The sequence below is a fragment of the Marmota flaviventris genome, chromosome 6, assembly GCF_047511675.1.
Source record: "Marmota flaviventris isolate mMarFla1 chromosome 6, mMarFla1.hap1, whole genome shotgun sequence".
NCBI lineage: Eukaryota > Metazoa > Chordata > Mammalia > Rodentia > Sciuridae > Marmota > Marmota flaviventris.
In genome coordinates this window covers 150286469-150309697 of record NC_092503.1, presented here as the reverse complement: position 1 = coordinate 150309697, position 23229 = coordinate 150286469, and the positions used below count along the sequence as shown (strand labels likewise).

The following is a 23229-nucleotide window of genomic DNA, read 5'->3' as shown; positions in this document are numbered from 1 at the left end:
TGTATATTTACATTACAGATTCATATTCATGAAATATTCATATCCATATTCCTATTCATATTTATATACACATACATATTCATATTCATGTACATATTCATAGAACATAAACATTCATATACTTATTCATATACATATTCATACACCTGTTCATATTCATGTACATGTACATATTCATGTTATAATAAGACATATATTCATATTCTTGTGCATATTCATATTTATATACATATTAATGTATACACATATTCATGTTAATATTCATATACATATTAAAAATCCTTTTCATATACATACTTATATGTATGTATGCATGCATACACACCTTCATACATGTTTTCATATACATATTTCTATACATTTTAATGTCTTCTCCAATGCATACTTTGAATGTAGAACTTGAATACTGGAATAGGAAATCATCAGAAGGACTGTAGAGAGTAACTCCCCTGATCAGGTAGAGTATTATTGTTCTACACCTCTCACCAGGAGGAGGGCATGGGGGTCTGTACCTCTCCAGGTGTAAAGGACACAGAGACCTAATTTCCCCAAAGGGGAACTACTCCCCTCAACTGTCAGAGAGCGTGGAGATCTACTGCCTTCATCTAGAGGGGTGCACAGTGTTCCATTCTCCATACGGAGCAGAAGGCACTGGGATACGTTTAGAGGCATCTATAGATCTATCTACAGCATCTGCCCCAGTCTCATCCTTTTAGGGTTTGAACTGGAATATTCTGGAGTGGGATCTCATCAGATGGAGGGCATAGGGATTAACACTGGTCAGGTTGAGGATAGATGACTTTAATCCACTCACCAGGTGGAGGGCATGGGGATATAGTCCCCTCACTGGGTACAGGATGCCTGGACCTACTTCCCCCATGAGGGCCAATAGCCCTCATTGTGCTGAGGTCATGGAGAGCTACTCACCTCCTGTAGTGGAGGGCAGGGTGATCAATTCCCCATGAGAGTTAAGGCACTGGTATCTAAATCATAGATACATCACTATATATTCATACACATATTCATATACATATTAATACACATATTCATATTTATATACACATTCATGTATGTATTCATATTCATACAAATAATCATATTCATGTAATGTACTTGTTCATGTTCTTATACTAATCATATTCATTAACATATGTGTATCCATTAACATTCACATTCATGTACATATTCATATTAATGAAATATTCACAAATTCATATTCATATGCATGTACATATTCATATCAACACATATTCATGTATACTCATATTTATATACTTACTTATATACACATATTCATATTCATATATACATATCCATATTTGTTTATATTCACATTGATATCTATTCATATTCACATATATATTTATATACATTTTCATATTTCTATTTATATACATATTAACATATACATGTTCATATTCATATATACATTCATATACATATTCACATACATATTAATGTCTTTTCCTATTCGTACTTTGAGGGTGGAACTGGAATAATCCAGAATGGGAAATCCTCAGAAAGACTGTAAATAAAGTCCTCTGATGAGGTGGCATATACACAGTTCTACATCACCCCTCACCAGGTGGAGGTCTTTGGGATCTGTGCCTAACAAGTTGTGATGCACATGGGGACCTACTCATTTCAAGGGGAACTACCCCCTTTTTGTTGGAGGGTATGGAGATCTACTCCCCTCATTTAGGGGAAGACATGGCATTCAATTCCCTATACTAAGCCGAAAGCACTGGGATAGATTTCATCTGTAGGTTCTTCTGTAGCTTTCTCTATAGATTCATCTACAGATCCCAAGACAAACCACCTCATGGGGCCCCACTTCTGCTTGTGGAGGATTTAGGGGCATATTTGATCCATTTGCCAAAGCAATATTTACACAGCACTTATTCTGTACCCTCCACTTACTGAGGTACAAAAAAATGCAGCCTTGATAACAACAGATCATGGTTGTGATCTGTTCATTGTTTTGTGGGGATTGAAAATGCCTAATGATTACATGGAAATGTATCAGGCAGCTTCTTCACAGGGTGATAAGTGCAAAAATGAGTAGCCCATCTACCACAGGTGACCTGGACCAGGGTGTTGGAGAAGGTGTATCTGAATTGATACATGAAAACAAGAAGGCATCCATCAAATTGCAAGAGGGGAAAGAGGAATGAGTGAACAGCATATGCAAAAATCCACAAGTCAGGGAGAATGTGCTGAGTTTGAGGAACTAGAATTTGTTCAGTTTGCAATCCTTCAAATCTGAGATCTTTATCAACAAAAAGCAGTCTGGATTTTTATCTTGATAATAAAAGATGGTCAACAGGGGGGTCTTGGACAGACCATGGTTGTATGAAAATGGAGAGATTTGTTGTAGTAACCCAGTTGAATCATGAGGGGTGGAGTGGTCTAAACCAGAAAAGTATGGAAATGGATGCAAGAGATCTTCCCATCTGATCACTCTTAGATGCAGAGGCAAGGGAAGGGAGAACCAAGGCATGATTCCAATGAGATGAGCACAGCTTGGAGCACAGACCTTGGGCTCCTCACTTACCCTCCTATTGCCCCAGGGAAAGTGGTGTTTTCAATATGAAGAAAACTCCATGCTTTACATAATTCTAAGAAATGGATATTGTTTACCTAGTTATAAATACAGATGAAACTGTAATTCAGCTTTAAGGTAGTGCTTTATTACTTGACAGCACAATTTTAAAAAACCTAAACACATACCTAAAAAAACACACGGATTGTTAAAATACTTTATAAATGCATTCAATTTTGTTGTAAAGGACATCAGTGGACACAGCCCAAGGTCAGGAGCTAAAAAGTAAGGGTTTCATTTGGCACAGATATATTCACAATATATAAAGCTGCAAGAGATTCATAAATTAAAGACATCTAAACAACATTTAAAGACATATTGAGGGAGAATACCAACCTCATAGTAATCTAAGCTGGTCAGATCTATCGATCTTTCTCCTGTGTGTGTGCGTGCACGTGCGTGCATCCACAGTAATTTAATTAACTCAACTAATATTCAGTGCATGCAGCCCCACACCATTATTGCAAAAGCTGCACCAGAAATTCCACAGGGTGAGGTCACATGATCAAAGAATATGAGACATACTAAGACTGTCTTACTAGGGAAAATAGATTCCTTTTTATGGTGTTTACACACACACAAAATGGCTTATACAAATATATCATCCTTTTGGTTGTAGGACATGTCTGACTCTACAACCCCCAAACTTTCATAGTAGTAGTTTCCATCCATCGGGACTAAGTCACTGTTACTCTTCCTCTTCTGTGGCTCTCCTCCCTGCAGGACAGGTGGCTCAAATGTAGCAGCACTAATGGTTTGAAGTCCTTTCTCAAGTGGAACCTCAGCTCCACCCATTTCAGCCAAATTTGAATGATTGGCTGTGGGCAAAAGGCAGTCACTTCGTAGCCGCCTTCTTATTTCTTCTTCTTTAATCTGAAAAGCAATATTAAAAAAAATGAAAAGGAGTCCAAATCACCTTCTATAAGTTCTCATTATTATTGCCCATCATGAAAATTTCTGGCTTTTCTATGCCATTAACAGTCATATAACCATATTTGTTGAGGAAGTTCTATTGAAGGGGGCAGACACAGGGTCTACCCCATGAAGTACATAGCCAGTCCTTGCTCCTAGGAGGCCAAGTAGAGAGGGCAATGTCAGCTTGGACTAACACCAGGAGGCCTGTCTCCCAGCAGAGCAGCTGGTAGAGTGTTCTGAGGTCCCAGGTGCCAAAGCTGCAGGAATTCTTGTCTGTGGTCCTCAGGGCCTCCTCTCTGCTACACACATCCTGCCCTGATTCTCCTCCTACCCCACCCCCAAGTAAAGTCTTTCTTTTTTCATGTGAAGGAAACCTCATACTTGATTCAATTCTGAGAATTTAAGTATTGCTATCTTAGGCTGTATGGATGAAATTGAAATTTTCGGCCAACTTTAAGATATGTCTTCTGTTACAGCACAAAGATAATTTTGAGAAAGCAAACACTAACCATTTAGCATAAGAAGCATGCAGATCACTGAGATACTAAGTACAAATCCATGCAATTTGTCTTAAAGCTACTGATAGGAAAAGGTCTGAAGTGAACTCATTTTAGCAAGTGTTGAATGCCTCAGACTCTGAGCCTCAGAGCTCACTTACCTTCCGACGCTCCTCTGCTGCCTGCATCTTCTCTTCTATGTCCTTCATTGTGAAATCTCTTACTTCCTTTTTGATCTTAAGTTTTTTCAGTCTGGCTGGTGGCTTTCTCAGTGGCTTCTCGGTTGTGTTCATCTGGAAGAAGACATTTTTAGAAAATTGAGAAACAAGCATATTCAATGGCAGAGGAGAAAGGCAGGAGAGGTAAACACAATTTAGAAGGTAAATACTAAAGACCTAAACTTTCTAGTAGCAGATTAAAACAACAATAACAACTTAAAAGCTGGTAACAAAAGAATTAATTACTAAAGATAAAATGTGTTAGATGCCCTAAAAACAACAAGCTATTAAGAAAAAGGAGCTAAGTAAGCAACAAGTTCTGAAACTGGATAAAAGAGGACTCAGGAGGAAAAAATCTTATCAGTTATGAATTTGTAATTCAAAGTAAAAGGTCAAATTTTTACCTTGATTTATAATATTCAATGATTTCAATTCATTTTTATACATTCCACAAGTTGCAAGTTACTTTCACTTGAATAGCGATTAGATCTTACCACTTTTGATCTTGTGGCAGAGAGAGAATTAATTGCTATTGAGAAATAACTTTGTGCTGGGCTTTGCTATTGGTATTTTACAAAATATTCTCATGAGAGCAGAAACTAAAATGCCACTTCATGTGACTAACAACCTTTTCAACAGTTCAAAGAATAATGAATTTCTAATTATAATTAGTAGTAATAAAAATGTAAAATTATTATGAAGGGCTTATGAAGAAAGTTTTTTTCTTCTTTTTTTAAAAAGACATGTTTAGTTATTTGTTTTTTAAAAAAATATTTATTTTTTTTAAATTTATTTTTAAAAATAGTATTTTTTTTTTTTAGGTTTAGGTGGACACAAAATCTTTATTTTACATTTATGTGGTACTGAGGATCGAACCCAGTGCCTCATGCATGCTAGGCGAGCACTCTACCACTAGCCACAATCCCAGCCCCAGGAAAGTTTTAATTGACAGTGTTTTTCTTTTTAAAAATTAAATTTTCTTTTAAAAACGTTTTTGTAATATACATTTATTATGAAAAATTTAAAAAATACATAATTAACCCCCTAATCGTCTGTTTCATCATTTGGCCCCCAATCCCACTTGTAAACATGATTTTTTTTAAAAAAGTGTGTCTTTCCAGATGTTTTCTACGCACATGAGACATCAGGGATCTCCTTGAGAAAAAGCACCCCTTATGATTAAGGGATAAAACCTCTCAGGGGAAAATAATTCAGCCAAGTTAGCTCTCAGTCTTATGGGGTTAAGCTGTACAGGAGTTAAAAAGCGAACCAGTCTTCAAGGCTATAGGAGTAAAATAACTTGTTAGGAGATGGAAAGCTGAGAAGTCGCCTCAGCCTTTTGAGATTATGTGGTTGGCAGAAATGTCAAGGACTGGAATTAGACAAGTCCCAAAGACAAGGCCACTGAGACAGAACAACAGTCCACCCCATTCTGAAAATAACATCAGAGACTTTCTCAGACATAAGGAGTAAATTCCAAATGGTGAGAGACAAATCTATGCATAGAATAGTCACTGAAGTAACCCATAGGCACCTTTACCTTATTAGCATAGTTAAACACACACCACTAGATGGACACATAGGATGTTAATGAGACATACAATGCGTAAAGAAGCACAACGAGGAAGTGCTCAAACCCCACCTCCTCCAGGGACGGAATCAAGGTAGTCCCTCTGCCTACTCTAGATGCCATGAAACTGCACACCTTTATCATTTGTTCGAGTCAGCCTGACACTCTTGGAGAGTGCTCTCTCTGGCCACAGCAGAAGTCCCCAATAAAGAGCCTATTCCTGTTATATGGATGTGTCTGCCTCATTCTTCTGGTAGAGAGCACAGGAACCTACTAAGCCAGCAACACACATACACTTATATGCACACGTATATTTATATGCGCACATATGTGCAGAACATCTGCAATGTTAAATAAAACCTAAATGCGATTATATCCAAACACATTGTCCTGCAATTTACTTTCACTTAATTTAATATGGACATCTTTCTGGGTCAGTATATATAGATTGTTTATGACTAGGGGAAGATTTTAACGAACTCCATGTCTTCATTATAAAATGAACTGAGTCCTGTTCTAGATACTCTCTCTAAAGACTTCTTTCAAAGAGAAAAGAGCTATTAATATTCATTATAATTTCCAAATGACTCTCTCTCTTTAGACTACCACGCTGTAGATACTGAGAAAATAAATCAAGCGGCAAAGAGAAGCAATTTAGCTTAATAGGGAAAGTCACGGGCTTGGGACTTACACACACCTGGGTTTGAATCCCGACTTGGCTATGGAGTGACTTTCCATGACTTGTTCAACCTGGCTTCCTCATTTGCACAGGCCTTAACTTCCTGGGAAATGTTTTAGAGGGAGTAGAAGGGTATAACGCCAACTTGTCAACTCGGCAAACGAACTACCCGAAGGTGGGTAAGGAGACCAGAAAGGTGCTGGAACTGGAACGGAAACCCGGAACTGGAAACCACCCCAAGAACAGAACCCGGAACCGGAAGTACAATGGAACCCAGAACCCGGAACCGGAAGTAGAGCGGCAACCCTACCACTAATTCAATGCCTGACCTGAGGCCAGCACCTTTGGACTTTGGACTCTGAACTTCCAGGTAAGATAGTGAGAGGATGGAGGAAGGCTAACTTTCCTTCCAGCTTCAAAATCTAGGATGCTCAGAGCTTTTTGAAAACATTATTGTAAGGTTGGCTCCGTTTCAGCCTCCGTTTCAGCCATCAGTGTTATCTGTGGTGCAGAGTTGTTCACTGGAAGAAAACCGATTTGTTCAGTAAAGAATATTCCTCCTTCTCAGTGTGTGTGTGTGTGTGTGTATGTGTGTGTTTAATGACACTTGACTTTTAAGTTTCCTACTGGCAAAATCCATTTGCTGGAAAGAGGGACACACTTGCTGTGGTTGCTCAGCCAGAGATACTATGAAATGAATTTGAAAACCTTTCTTAGAGCTGCTCACTCAACAGAGGCTAAAAGAAAATTATATAGTAATCCAAGATCCAATAAAGAAATGCAGAGTTAGATTTTACATAGCAATCTGAACCTTGACTAACACTGTGAGATCAGTCAGTCATACTGAGAGAAGTTGGGATTTTCTGGTTTGAAAAGGCTCTTCCTGTGGCTTTATTTCAAATTGATGCCTATGAAATCATTTTCTTCCTCCTCTTGAGAAGTTAATCCTATCTGTGCAGTCTTTCTTGAGTTTGACAGTTACATAGAAACATTGAAAAAACCCTGTACAGTTATATTTTTTAAAACTGAATTTTGTGAAATCAGAATTCATCAAATGTTGGTTGGCACTTTAAAATGATAACAACAATTGTTATGCATAGACATGTTGTTAGTAGAAACTTAAAGACCACCATCTTAAGCTTAGAGAAGTTACCAGTTCAATTATTTTCCTTAAGAATACTATCAGAGGACTGCCAGTCCCAAAGATGCTGTAATAATATTTGAGCCTTGTTTCTAGCCAACTGAGCTTGTATATATTATGTCTTACATTCACTATGTATCCCTCAGAACTTTCCTAATTAATTATTGACCTATGGATGAACTTATCTTGGGTTTGTTCCGTAAAGGTATCTTGTACACAGAATAGGCCAAAGCTTCCTGCAGAACACCTGCTCATTCATGTTCTTTCATCTTTAGACCTCCTTAGGAAGATCACACTGATCATTTACTAGCATTATTTAGTCCTAACTCAGTTGACTTTCTCCTCAAAAAACTCTCCATGAAGGTCAACAAATAATGTTAGAGACTCTGATGCAATGTGAACAAACTCCCTAACCACACTAAATGTTACAGAAGTTGCACAGAGAAGAGAATAAACTTTGATCAGACAAGGCGAAATTCATAGAAAATTCACTGAGCCTCCTATAAAAATACTCAGGGCTTGCAAATAGGTATGAGAGAGAGGGGGGGGAGGGAGAGAGATATGAATTTACAATAAGATACCTAAACAATAATATTTATGTGGGTGACATATTTCTAAAGAGGTCTGTACTAACCCATACACATATTGACAAGTGCACATAAATCCAGTACTCTTTACCATATAGTCATGTTAAGACTCAGTAAAATGGTTTAAAATACACTAAAAGGCTCACTTAATGATCTAGTATTTATCTTATTAATGTTATATTTCTTACATATCATTTTAACTCTTAAATCAGCATAAAATCTATTAATATGAACATGCTTGAAAACTGGTTATGTGGAGAGTACTATGGAATTGTAGTACTCACTGGCAAGTGAATGATGAAAACAGAAAAAAGATGAAAGGAGACCTTGCAGCAGACTCAGATACTACTTTGGACCCTTAGGAAGATGGGATGGCCCTGATTCAGAAGAGGAATAGAAGACCCTCACTTTTATCACTCTAACTAAAAACTCAGTGGAAGATGATATCCTGACTAGGAATTGGGCATATCTAGTCCAGAATTCTCTTGTATTTAATAAGCTGTTAGTCCATGTAAGGAGTCGTATTTTTAAAGTATTCTCACATTTATTCTATTTTCCCATAACATTTTATTTTAAATCATTTTTCCCCTAGGAAAATGAAGAAATAATGTTTACGCATCTGATTGGATTCATCACATTGTGATAACTGCTAACACTGGTATCCTTTTATCAATCATCTTCTTTTTATTTACCTTGACTCCTTGGTTTGATTTTTAGTCAAATTTATCAGGGTTTTTCTTTTTTATAAGTATTATATATTTCAAAATATTAGCCTTCAATTACTTCTATACTTTATATGATCCCCACTCTGTCCTTCAGTGTTGATTCTTATCTTTTTATTATATATGTATAACTTTTGCCAAAACATTTAAGGCACCTGGTGTCTGGCCCAATTATGAACTGAAGCACACCTGAATTGAAGGAAGCTCTATTGGTGACACTGAGCTACTGTAGCTCTTTTTTACTTCCCTGGGCTTCTTGAGTATAATTGTAGTTGCTATTCTTGAAATGTTACATTTTCAGGAATATTTTAGAATTGTCTCTCATGATGAATGAGGAATACACTATGATTTCAATAGCTTTAATCCTTCCCATCTTGATAGTGAACTTGAAAGCTTTGTATATAGGTTTGAGGAAGTTCAGGGTATCTGGTTCTCAGCCTAGGCTGTTGACAGATGATTCTGGTAGCTTTCCAAAACATGGAAGCTGGATTCCACACCCAGGTATTAGCCCAGGGTGGAACATGGGCACTGGGAATTTTGAAAAATCCCTAAGTTACTCCAAGGTATAGTCAGGTTAAGGACCACAACATTAGGCAATAAAACAAAGAGCTATATGTTGCCACTCTGGCCTGTTGCAAACTTGGCTTATGTTGGAACATCTTGGCCCAATACCAAGGGCCAGACTGGGTGGGAATTGTGGCATTCTTACAACCTTATATTTAAATGCTTTTGAGAATGCCCTAACCATGCTCCTAATAGCCATTCTATTTCTATATAATATGTAAAAGGTCTTAACTTTTAGTTCACTTAATAGGGTTATTGAAAGTCAAGCCCATAGTTGTCATTAATATATTTCTTTCACAATGTAACTTATGCTAATTAACCTTGGCATCCTATGCAAGATGTATGTTAGAATGCATTCATCTCAAGCACATTATCACTGAGATGTTTGAATGTAATCCCCTTGGTGTCAGCACCAAGGTATCTCCAGCTTTTCCCAGTAGTAGTCATTGCTTAGCTACTGGATGTTTCCATTATCTGTCCTCCTCCACTTGATATGCTCTCCTGTCTTTTAACACAACTTTTTTTCTGTCCCCCAGAGACTCAACTATACCTAGAAAAAATTCCCTCCCCCTCCATGTTAAAGATCTGTTCTTCTAGTACTTTCTAGTAGGATCAGGTAATCCAGGATGCCTTGGGTCATGTTAGCAGTGTGCAAATGCAAATTGTCATCATGATGGCATTAGCCTTTCATTATATGACTCATTTGTACTTTGCCCTTTTACATCCTCATGTTGGTAGTCTAAGAATATTAAGTGTTGGCAATCTTTCCTCTCCCCACATACTTTCTGCAGGAATTTCCCTTTTCAAAAGAAAATGCCAACTTGGCTTCAATTATAAGTTCTCAACATTCCCTACACACAGGGAAGAAAATTAACTTAGGCACTAAGTGACTTGGTCTAGGAGCAGACTTCATTTAAATAATGAGTCTTTTATTCCCAGTTGACTGTTTTCCCTACAACACAGGGATAGGTAACAATTATGGAAACTTTGATGTCATTTCTGATCTCTATTTCCATCATTGCTATTTCTTTTCTCTTCTATTCATTTTTTCCTCAGTCTTCCTTTAATTGTGATTTCTTCTTTTACCTTCTCTGGTACTCAGTTCCTAGATACCTGAAGCATTGGCTTAAAAACAAGCAAACAAAACAAAACAACAAACACTATCCTCTTTTATAGAGAACTAATTTAAAAATTTAGAGTTCTAGACTTGGGTCAAGCAAGTTAAAAATTTTAAAAAGAGTACAATTTTACACTAAGGAAAAACTGCCAGATTGATCAAGATGAATCAACAAAGAAAAATAGCAGTTTAGTAATTTTTACAACTGTATTTCCCCATGTTTGATTCTAGGATGTGTGTATGTACACACACATAAACATATGTGTCATAGCCTTGGCATTTAGGCCTATTTTCTTAATAGGTAAATCAAATTCAGTTTTCTTATCCAAAAGTTAATGCTTAATAAAAATTGCTGAAAGGACAAAGGCATGTTATTCAGTGGGGCTTATTGTACCTCAAATTTAATATAACCCAAGAAATGTTTTATCAGATTCATTACTCAATAACAATTAGAGCAATTCCTGAATCCACAAAGGATGATGTGCAAGGGCATGAGGGAATTGATGGAAGGTAAAAACTGGCTTAGATAAATGCTGTCACCGGCAGTCACATATGTGGAAATAATGACCTGTGCTCCATCATCTCTGAGGTGACATTAATTATAGAATTACTTGCCATAACATCATATGATTCTCCGTTTCTAAATATTCTGCTGCTGCTTTGTATTATTCCTTGAACAATCAGTTCCTCCAGGATGTCTGATGACTTTTGTCGCTCTCGATTCTCCAGGGGTTGGGGCTTATTGATAAATCCATTGGTCACCGGGTCTTCCAAAGTAAAAGAGAAAGAAAAGGGAATGAGGATTTTTATCAGTCAGATGGTAATCATATTATGTCTTATGAATCATGCTACGTATTGAAATCTTAGTCTCAACACTCTGTCCTAAGAATCTGTTTCTTTTTTAAAAAGTAGACTCCTTTGCAGTTCAAATTCTTAATGTTCTCTCCAAGGAAACATGGACATATTATATTCCTAGCAGGGCTCATGTTAAGCATAACAAAAAGTCTTTCATGTGCTGCTATGTATTACTTTTTGTTGTAACAACATTTATACACTTGGGTCAGATGACATGGGTTTCTCCACTAATTATGAAGCTAAACTACAGCTAAGGCTCATTCTCCTGGTGACTCGGATGAGTTGCAGTTTGGTTTCTATGCTTTGTATACAAAAGATAAACAGCATGATGTTGCCAAGAGACGTCTAGTTCTGCAACCCTGAGTGTACAGTTACACCATCTGCTAAATCTGCAGAAGTAAAAGCATGCCTTTTTGAAAAGAGTCTTTGATCCAAATCAGAACGGGAGTTAAAAATTTGTCAGCTAAATTTTTATTAGTGATTCTAAAAATGAGCCTTGAAATCATTTCTAGGGGGACCTTATTGAACTATTCTCTTGAAAGAAGCCTCCTCATTAAAAATCACCAATTATATAAATAAACAAGTATATATTATCACATTACAAAATAAAGGTCCAGAGACAGGTTTGTTTTCTTGTCAGAAGTCCAGCAGTGTGGAGTCCTTGGGGATCAGCTCTCCTCTGGTCTGCAGTCATTGGGAAGTCCCAACTGTAACCAGGTCCATCCCCTTTAATGGATGGAGTCTTTGTATTAAAATTTCTAACCTGGTTATGAAGACAACTTTCACTAGTTTGCTGGAAAGGGAGAAAACACCCCCTGGTGCAGACACACTAATCAGATTTCTTTCACTTTGAAATATTAACCTGCCTTCTCTATGAGATTTCTCAACCTGACTGCTGCAAGCAGCTCCAACACATTCCCAACCACCTTGGCACCTTTCCACTGCTGCTTCAGCTGCCCGTGCAGGTGCTCAAAATAGAACCAATTCTCATTTGAAAGTGCTCTATCCAGATTTGCGTACAGAGTAGTAAAACACGCCATGTAGGTAGGTGAACTAAAAATTTGAATTAACAAACAAAAATGCAAAAAAAAAAAATAGGTCAAAGGTGAATCCAAGGTCATCTGGAAGGGTCAAAATAATAGTAGCTACTATTTTTTGAGCACTTATGTGCCTGCAGTATACGAAGTACTTTGTATACTGTCCCACATCTAATTCAAACATAAATAAATAATATCCCTGTGAAGGGATATTATTATCTCTATTTTGTAAGTAAACACACTAATATGATGAAGGCTAACTAACTTGCATAAAGGGATATGGGTAGCAAGAATGTTAACTAGCACTGAATCCAAGTCTGTTTGACACCAACACCCATGTCTTCACTACCTAACTGTCTCTCCCAGACCGGTCAATGTCATGTCATGTAAATGTCTCCCAAATGTGTCATGTAAATATCATGCATGGGAGAGAAAGGCTTCCTCTCTCCTGTGGTATTTCTAAAAGGGATATCATGATTGAAAGATTACTAACATAATAAAAAGTATTGTAACCATTTGAACCCATTCTTTTTTGAGTTCACTCAAGTATTCAGCTTGACCTTTGCAGTAACTAACCTACACAGAGATTCCTAGAATATGTCAGTTACTTCAACTAATTGTCTTCTTTTCTTGGGACACTGGAGAAGATTGGGGAATGTTGAAAAATAACATTGTCATTCTATTTTTATTGTAAAAATAATACATGGTTCCCACAATTAATTTAGAAAATATAAAAAAAAGAATAGAAGATAAAAGCGCCTGTATTCTCACCATTCAGAGAGAACTATTGTCAATATATAAAATTTTATTTTTATAAATTTGGCACCATATTGGACATACAGCTTTGTTTCTCATTAAACTAATATTTACATTAGCATTTTCTCATGTCATTAGAAACTCTTTATAGGCTTAAGTGTGAAAATTGGAATCACACAAGAAAACATGGGTGACATCATCTTAAACCAGGTACAGGGAAAGGCTTTTAAATTTTCTCAAAATCCAAATTCAGGAAAAGACTGATAAGTTTTACTACATTAAAAAAACCCACAAACTTTTGCAAGTCCAAGTACCAAACACAATAAGAGTCAAATGTAGGTACCATGTGCCTCCTAATCTGCTGTACTAATAAATAAATAAATAAATAAGTAAAATTGGATATTATTTCTGATGTTCTTGCCCCAAATGCATAACCTGGACACAACTGTGATGAAATCTCAGACAAACCCAAATTAAGGAACATTCTACACAGCCTCTATCTTCCAATATATCAAGGTCTAAAAGTAAAGAAAAGCCGAGGGGTTCAGGGTAAAGGAGAATAAAGCCATGTGACAAACATGTGACCCAGGGTTAGAACCCAAATCAGAAATTTATGAAGGATATTTGTGAGACAATTGACAAAATTTGAATATGGCCCATACATGAGATAATGGTACTGAAGAGCTAATAATTTCCTGATTTTGATCCTTGTACAGAGATTATGCAAAAAATGTCCTTGCTTTTAGGGAAACACATACTGGTGCATTTCCAAGTAAGGTAACATCAAGTCAGGAAAAAAAACACACTTGTATATGGGGGACATGATCATGCAAATGTGGCCATGTGGTAACACTGAGGAATCTGGATAAAAGAATATAAAGACTTTTTTTTTTCTTAAATCTGACATTATTCAAAATTAGAAGTTTTTTTTCCAAAGGAAATACAGTCTCAGACTTAATGATGGTTCAACTTATGACTTTTTTGATTCTATGATGGTACAAAAACCTTATGCATGTTGTAGAAACTGTATTTGAATTTCTGATTTGGATCTTTTCCCGGACTAGCGAAAGGTGTTTCAACCCCCTTTTGGATACTGGGTAGCAGCAGCGACTGTGACTTGCAGCCAAACACTGATCGCTGGTGACACCAGCACTATAGCATGCTGTGGCTGAGCCCAGGCGTTCAGCAGGTCAGTGCAGTCAGAGCATTTTTGACTTCTAACATTCTCGTCCTTTTTCCACTGGTGGTAGGTTTCTCAGGCCCTAACCCCATGGTAAATCAGGGAGGCATAGTTGGAAAACGTTAGTGTGAAGATTGAAACTCTGTAGATGTGAAGACCAGGAGGAAGAAGGGAGAGAGCCAAGAACTGGCAGAGAGGAAAAGTGGGCAGAGAACAAATGTAAAGTCCAAGACATTCTGTGAAAAGATGCCTTCTTGAAACTCATTTACACTGTATTTTAGAAACATCTGCTTTGAGCTGACTTCTCAAGCTGTTCTCCCTCCACACCATCCTGCTTCCCAGCTGCACTCCTCACAGTGCCTTTAACAGCGTGCAGCTGCAGGATCAGCTGTCCCAGCACACCTGTCCCAGCCACCTGAGAGCCTGAAGTCTGCTAGCCACACAGGTCTTGAGCAGGTATTTGCAGCCAGGAACTAAGTCACAACTGCATTGTCACAGAGAGAAAGTATCTGTGCTGGCCCTGCAGTCAGAGAGGAGGGGGACATCCTGCTTCCTTCTCAGAGGTCATGTGGACATCACATCAGAACCACAAGAGGGTGGCCAATATAAAATCTGTAATAATCTGAGTGTGCCAGCAAAGTCCAAGAAGAGTAACTTCATGTATGAACCCATGTACTTCCCAGCTCTAACTGGTAACTAGCGAAGAAGCTACAGAGCATTTTAAACTAGGAATGAAATGAAAGCTCCCCGCCCCCCCCCCCAAATAGAGCACTTCCCCTTGAAGTCTGTGAGGTTCAATTTATTTTGAATGCTGATCAAATATAAATAAGACATTATAAATCTACACCAGGGAGCAACTCAAGGAAACGGAAAATCTGCAAATAGTTCGCAAATAGCACACTAGCTCATGACTACTTGAAAGATCCTTTTATTGCACATTTGCTGATAACTTTGGATGGGGAGACACAGGGAAAGCAGTTGGATGAAGGTTTTATTTATTTTTTTGCAAATGTAGACCTTTCCCTTAGAACGAGGTTAACCTAGTGGATGTTTAAATGCTTTTAAATTGAGCAACTTGTATTCTTAAATTCTGTTTCCAATTCTCAATAAAGGCCGAGAATGTTAAAAAAAGAGAGAGATGACTTTAATTATCTCACGGACAATAAGATGAATATTTGGCATTATTTACTGACATAATGAAGACCTAAGGTTAACTTTTAAGTTTTGTCACTGAAAATACTTCATGATCCACAAAGCAGAGATAAAAGGCCACTGAATATACATTGTATTTAGAGAATCAGTATTTTTGTAGAGATCAACATGAACCCACAAAACCCAAGGAGTGGTGGCTTACCTGAATTTACTTTTCTATTTCTGTCACTAGGAGATGGAGAACTTTCTGGAATAGTTCCGGGTAAGCTTCTTATCTGAGCTTGTTGTTCCAGGCCTTCTACCTTGTCCACAGTGTCCTTGGGTGGTGTGGCATCGATCTGGGGCCTGCAGTTCTCCTCGGAGTGAGTTATTTGGGCATCAGCCTGTGAAGAGGGAATACTCAATGGGAGTCCAGATTTCTTGGAAAATGAAAAGTGTTGTGGGTCTGCTGTGTGAGTATTTATCCAACCAGTATCCATGGTAGGCTGAAACCTGTAGATGTTATGTTACATGGCAGGGCTACCAGTTGATGTGATTAACTGAATGGCAAGATTGTCCTAAAGGACCAAGGGGGCCCTATGTGTAGTCACAGTGTCCCTAGAAGAGAGGCAGCAGGAGATTTGACTGCAGGAGGCAAAGCTGATGCGAGGATGAGAGCAGGGACAGCTTGAAGATGCTAAAGTGCTGGAGGTGAAGAAGGAGAAAGGGACACTAGCCACGGGCTCTGAGGACCACTGCTATAGATGCTGCAAAGGGAAAGGACTTTCTCCTTCAAGTGACAGTGACTAGCCCTGCCAGCACCTCGACTTTGCCCAGCGTGACTAACTTTGGGCTTCTGACTTCCAGAGCTCTAAGAGAATACATTTGTATTTTTAAAAAATTTTTATTTGTTCTACTTAGTTGTACATGACAACAGAATGCATTTCAATTCATTGTACACAAATGGAGTGCAACATTTCAATTCTCTAGTTGTACATGGCATAGAGACGCACTACTTGTGCAATCATACATGTACCTAGGGTAATGATGTCCATCTCATTCCACCATCTTTCCCATTCTGATAACATTTGTATGGCTCTAAGCCACTAAACTTGGGTTAATTTGTTAAAACAGCAATAGAAAAATGCATACAGTTTTATTAATTTATGTTAGAAGGGATCTGTCAGATACAAGTTGCTGTACTGAACTTTTTATTAAGACAGACAAATTCATAATCAAGTGTGAAAGTAGAGATACTACTACATAAAAAGGAATATTTTTTAAAAAATGAAATATACATTGTTTTTGCTGATTAAAATGTAAGTCAGACTTCTTTTTAAAAGACTTAAATAACAGTGAAGGAAATTACAGTCAGTTTTATGTGTCAACTAGGCTAGGCTACAGTAGTCAGTCAAACATTAATTCTAGGTTTTTCTGTAAGGTGTTTTGTAGATGTGATTTATATCTACCAATCAATTGACTTTAAGTAAAACATTATCCTAGGTGGGTCTCATACACTCAGTTGAAAGGCTTCAAGAGCAGACTAGGGGTCTCCCTCAGGAAGAAGAAATTCTGCTGTGGACTGTGCCTTCAGCTCCAGACCACATTTTATGACCACTTGCCCTGTCCTGTGGATTTTGGATTTGTCTGGCAGCTCTGTGATTGCATAAGCATTTTCCTTGCAGTACATTTATTCATCCATCCATTCAACCATCCAACCAGCCATCCATTCATCCATCCAACTATTCATCTAACCAACCATCCATCCATCCAGCCAACCATCTGGACCTGTTCCTCTAGTAGAATCCTGACTAATACAGAAACATAGTAGAAAATAAGAAGTACCAACCCCTAGATAGAAGCACCATCAATATCTTGGTATATCACTTCCCAAATGTATTTACTCATATAAATAGTCTTTAAAAATAAGTTGTAATTAGCTGTTAAGCCCATGAAAAGATCTTCAATATTATACAGATCAAAACCACAATGAGTTGCTTCATATCCACTAAAAGGACTAAAATAAAAAAGAGAATAACAAATGTTGGTGAGGGTATAGAGAACTGGAACCCTCCTCCATTATTGTGGGAATACAAAATGGGGAGATACTTTGGAAAACAGCTTGAGATCTCTTCAAAGTTAAATGTAGGGTTACTGTATGACCTGGGAATTCTAATCCCAAGTAAACAACCAAGACAGTGAAAATACATATTCACCCAAAAAGCTTGCATAAAAATGTTCATAATGATTATTAATAATATTAACAAACGGGAAACAACCAAATGTCCATCAGTTGATGAATGGGGAAATAAAATGTGCTATATTCATGCAAAGGAATATTATTTGGAAATAAAAAGAAATTAAATATTGATACAATACAAAATAGCCAACTCTTGAAAACACAATGATAAAAATTTTTAGGCATGCTAGATCATTTTATAATACCATTTTATAATACATTTCCAGAAGGCCCTCTATAAATTCTGCACCAAAGTGTGTGTAGTCCCACTTCTTTTCAGTGGACCATACTTCCATTGCTGGTAAAAGTGCATTGGGCCAGGCATGATGGTGCATGCCTGTAATCCCAGTGGCTCCCAGGAGGCTGAGGCAGGAGGATCTCAAGTTCAAAGCCAGGCTCAGCAACTTAGTGAGGTCCTGCCCCAAAATAAAAAATAAAAAGCGCTAGGGATGTCACTCAGTCTCTGCAGAGTAAGTGGACCTTCAGCGTACAGCACGTCTCATGTCACATACATCATGTACCACACACATACATTTATATTTGATACATATAACAAAGGAAAAAGAGCCCCATTCAGATGCTCTTGTCTCTGAGGCTGAAGGTAAAGATGCAAATCATGTTGTACATTCTTCCTCTTATTTCTAAATAAACTGTGAAGAGCCAGGATCTGCAATGGTCATGACACAAGTGTTTTTACAAGTTCATTTCATTCTGTAAATTCATCATTTTTTGAAACCAGTGAGTTACACACAAGGACTAATTTTTAATTTTATCATTTAATATTTCCAAGTGGAGATCCTGAAAACATTCAGTTGATTTAATGAAAACAAAGGCAGCACCAACAATGATGATAAGAAGCTCACACTGGAATTGAGTGTAAATTTGAGCATTTTTGGTCTAAAAGGATGACTTTTCACAAAGACATTCAGTAAACTATAGCTTGGCATCTATTTAAACACCATTACTGCAAATGACCTCACCATGGCTTCATCAGCGCTACTATAGCCACTTGGATTTGGAATCCAGATCCTAGCGAGGATCTCTTCCCATGTGTACTTAGAGACACTCTGCACCGGAGTGCTGTTACTGACCAACACTTAGGCTGTAGCAGACAAAACACAGTCTTTAAGCATCAAATAATTCATACAAGCCTTTAGTTTCCACAGTAGAAATGTAAAGTTCTTCTTTTTTGAAACTAAGAACATCTTTCAAATAACTTATCAATGTGTGACATATTCTGAGGATTTTAACCCAATTCTATAATCTGGACTTGAAAACAGACACAATTCAAAGACCAGAGATACTGACAAGTTAATTAAATCTGTGCCTCTTGTGGATATGGCTAGTAGTGTTCTTGTTCCATCTATGCATGAAGAGTTTAAATTTTCACTCCAATAAGAAAACCTTCTATATTATATAAGAAATAGTAACTGGAAGAGTTGGCTGGAAGGTTTTATCTTTTCCTTGAGATGAAGTAAGAGAAGTACAGATTAAATGCATTTTTACATTTTGATAATTTTTAAAACTTTTTTTTTGTACCAGGGATTGAACCCAAGGGTATTAACCACTGAGCAACATCTCCAGTCCTTTTTTATATTATATTTAGAGACAGGGTCTCACAGAGTTACTTAGGGCCTCATTAAGTTGCTGAGGCTGGCTTTGAATTTGAAATCCTCCTGCTTCAGCCTCTGGAGTTGCTGGGATTACAGGATTTTAGACACTCTAGAGCTGTCTGAATAGTAATGCCACCACACCTAGCTATAATTTTGTATCAATTTTATTTTATACTTCAGTTCCTTGAGGATAAAATTTTATCAGTTTTAGACAGAATTTTAAAAATTGTGAATTCTAAGGTGATCTCTATGCATGAGAATTACCAGAATTTTAAAAAAAATTGCTTTTAACTCTAGATGTGTTTTTTTGTTTGTTTTGGCTGAGAAGTGTTATATGTGTCATACAGCTTTGGGGAAACATGTTTGCCAAACAGTTTGGAGGAACTAATTTGTTGAGGCTCCCCAGAGCTGAAATCTTCTTAAATTATTAGCAGATATATTTTATAAATATATTTGTAGACATAGAGGAAGAATTTGTTCTTCAAAAATATGATTTTTTCTAGTTACTTCTAGAAAAATCACAATAATATCTCTCCAAATCTTATTATTTAAAAAGTTGAGCTTTAAGTAGCCACTTAGGCCTTTTCAGAAACAATAAGCAAGGGTATTTTTAAAAATCAGATGTTGGAGGGAGGCTGTGAAGGACCCTTGGCGATCACTCACTGCAAGCTAACCATTCCCTGTTTGTAACAGGCAAGAAACTAAGTTATTCATGTAGAATAACTCCAAGTAAGCATTTCTCCAACTAAGAAGTTTCCCAGGCTTTTCTTATGAATTATTTTATTATGGTGTCTTCTTGCCACTTTAAGGCAAAAGGGAAGAGAAAGTCTGTAGACAGTTCTCAAAACATTTAATTCAGAATATTTTAAAGTCATGCCACTAAGAAACAAATATTTCATTCCAGCAAATACTTTCATCTCATTTTGAAGACATTTCTGAACTACTGAACTCTGAATCCTCTGCCTTTATGCATAGTAGAGGCATTACTATTCAGACAGCTCTAGAGTGTCTAATTAATAATAATCATACCCTTCCCAGATCAGATTTCCAAAGTCAAGTGTTTTGGGCACACACATAAAGAGAAGGTATATGCGTGAGTAGACTCTCAGTCTATTTTCAGGTTATTATAATATTGAATTTTTTTCCTTGCAGACTGTCATTAGTCTGGTTATGCTACATGGAGACAAGGACACACTAAGGAATCTGGGGACTTGGGTGCGTGGGGAGGACATTCAGTCACTCAAGAAAAATGCATTAGTGCTAGGTCTGCATGAGACACTGCAGTTAGCACCAGAGATACAAAGATAAAAACAGTTCCTGTACCCAAGGAGGTGACAGCTCAGGATGGGAGGCAAAAATGGAAACAAATATGATAAAATGCATTGCTATTTGATAGGAGGAGGTAGAAGATCAACCTGGCAGCATGGTGGCAGGGTCAGGGGTTGGCCAGATGAGCACGGGGAGGAGTGACCGTAAGTTGTCTTAAAAGATGTGCACAATTTGACCAGTGGCCTTGGAGAAGGGGAAGAACCTGAAGGAGAGAAAGCAGCAGGTGCAAGGTCATGGAACTAGGGGCAGATGGGTGTGGGGAACAAGAAGCGAGGCCTGCGCAGAATATGCACATGGGGAGAGAGCAAACCCAGAGTCAGCAGTCAGTTCAAGGTTATGCCAAGGATGTAGGGTTTTATCTTACAACCATCGCCATCATTATAATAACTTACATTGAGTTTTAGTCTGTGGCAGGCATATGAGCACTTTCATGTGAATTGTCTTATTTAATCCTTATAACAACTCTGTGAAGTAAGTATTGTGATTACCCTCATTCCCCAGATAACACTGGGGCAGAGAGGTTAAGACCTTGACCAAGGTCACACAACTAATAGAAATGAACACAAAAATCAAACCCTGGTTGTCGTCTTGACCATTGGTTTGTGTGCTCACTTAATGGAATGGTGACATTTTTCTGTAGAGGACTGACATATCCAATTTTATTATATAGAGGTCATTCTGGAGGTCATGTGGAAGATTAAAGCAGAAGGCAGATGATGGTGGAAATGGAAAAAGTATCCAAGCAGGCGATGACTTAACTGTGAAATTCAAGAAGCTACGTAGGAAACCTTGCAGGCTTGGGGTAGCTTGACCTAAAGGACCTGATATGTTTGACACATGGAGGGAACTTCTTTTTACTCCCTCCTGATCTATTCAACAAAGTTATTTTCAGTGCATCCCTGTTATCCTTGTGAGGGGAGGGGAGGTATTGGAGATGGAACCCAGGGTGTCTCCATGGGCAGGTGCTCTACCACTGAGCTACACTCCCAGCCCCAATCCGGGGTAATTCCTCTGGAGGCATTAAGGGTATTTTTTCCCCCAGAATAGGTCATGGAGGGGATGGGTTGGTTGTGACCAAAATTAGGTCCAAAATTTCTTCCCATCCTTTTTGCCCTCCAGATTCCATAGACAGAACTAGGAACCCTCAAGGGTCCATTCCAGAGGAGTTTAATTTAATTTTCCATCAGAATCTGACTTTCAGAGTGAAAGGGAGTTCTCCTGATATATTTCCCAGCCAGTCTGGCTGAAGCCCAGCCCAGCACAGCCAGAGTTATAGCCACCCTTCCTAAAAGGCCTTTGCAGAGTGCTGTTTAAAGAGCCCAGGCTTTGTCCCAGCAGGTTATGTGGGACACTGTGGGGTGCCAGTTACAGCACCTGCGACATAGAAGGCATGGAGACACCCTGGGTTCCATCTCCAATACCTCCCCTCCCCTCACAAGGATAACAGGGATGCAACTTTGAGGGATTGGAATGAGACTAGATTCTACCCCAAACAAGCTGTGCAGTTTCAGGCAAGTCTTCCACTTCTCTGGACCCCAGGGTCCCCCCTAGCTATGAAGCTAGAGGATGCAGCCAGGTGGTTCCTGAGAGCCCCTCCCATTCCAAGTGACTTCCGAAGAGCCCATTTTCCAGAAGCCAACCATACCTGGCAGCTCCAGGGACTCCCACCTTCCCCATGTCACCTCCAGTCACAGTCCCGCCCAGCTCTGGCAGACCACAGGGATCATTCCAACTTCCCCTTTGCCCTGGGCCTTTAAACACCAAAACCTCCCCAAACTGGTCCCACGCCCTGCCTGGTTAAGGCAGCAGCTAAGCACTGGCAGAACAGGGCTGTCCCGCCTCATTCACCCTATTCTCCATCACGAGGCGGCCTGGGAACTTTGGTCCAGCCCATTCCAGCTGTCCCCAAGCTTGAGAATCGCGAGGCTTCCGGAGCAAAGGCTCTAGGTCTGTCTGATTCATTTTATTACTTTTTTTTTTTTTTTCTTTTACCTGGACTCCCTCTTCCCATCCCTTCCTGGGCGCGGGCACGCGTCTCTGGTCCTCGGCGGGCTGGGACGCGCTGCAGCCCATGCTGCCCGAGCTCCGCCGCCCCTCGCCGCCCCTCGCCGCGAGTCCTCCAGCGCTCGCGCCGCGCCACCTCCCGCCCTTCAAGCTCGGGCAGGAGACACTCGGTGTCTGGGCAGTTGCCGGGAACTGTTGCCACAATAAACTGCGTCAGGAGGACCTGGGACTGTGCTGCTATGGGGCTCTGTAACGGAGAACTCGAGGTTGGAGGCGTCTAAATTCCAACTAGGATGCAAATCGCAGCTCCCTCCAGGGTCAGGGAAAGGCAGGGTCCGCTGCCTGGCCGAGTTTACCAGGTACTGGAGTCTCAGCATCCTGCAAGGAACTTTTATTGATTTTCTTTATAAAGCACCGTGGGACACGCCCACCCCGTGCCTGATCCACCCTCAGCTGCTTTGCGACGCTGTGGG

The 23229-nt window shown here is 38.8% G+C and overlaps 1 protein-coding gene across 1 annotated transcript; it reads right to left on the bottom strand.

The window, feature by feature from the left end:
• Nucleotides 1–3190: 3190 nt before the first annotated feature.
• On the bottom strand, nt 3191–22825 carry Stmnd1 (stathmin domain containing 1). The gene is made up of 5 exons (XM_027948082.3): nt 22745–22825; nt 15795–15975; nt 11228–11379; nt 4176–4307; nt 3191–3475 (listed from the first exon to the last, which is right to left on the bottom strand). Exons 1-5 carry the CDS (start codon nt 22823–22825, stop codon nt 3191–3193), a joined length of 831 nt encoding a protein of 276 aa, XP_027803883.3.
• Nucleotides 22826–23229: the final 404 nt, after the last annotated feature.

What these genes read in the sequence shown, in the direction of transcription:
- Stmnd1 (XM_027948082.3), bottom strand. Translation starts at nt 22,825, where the DNA reads ATGGGCTGCAGCGCGTCCCAGCCCGCCGAGGACCAGAGACGCGTGCCC. An exon ending in GATGGGAAGAGGGAGTCCAG is followed by an intron (nt 15,976 to 22,744) that starts GTAAAAGAAAAA and finishes CCCTCTTCACAG; the next exon opens with GCTGATGCCCAAATAACTCA. An exon ending in AAATAGAAAAGTAAATTCAG is followed by an intron (nt 11,380 to 15,794) that starts GTAAGCCACCAC and finishes TTACTTTGGAAG; the next exon opens with ACCCGGTGACCAATGGATTT.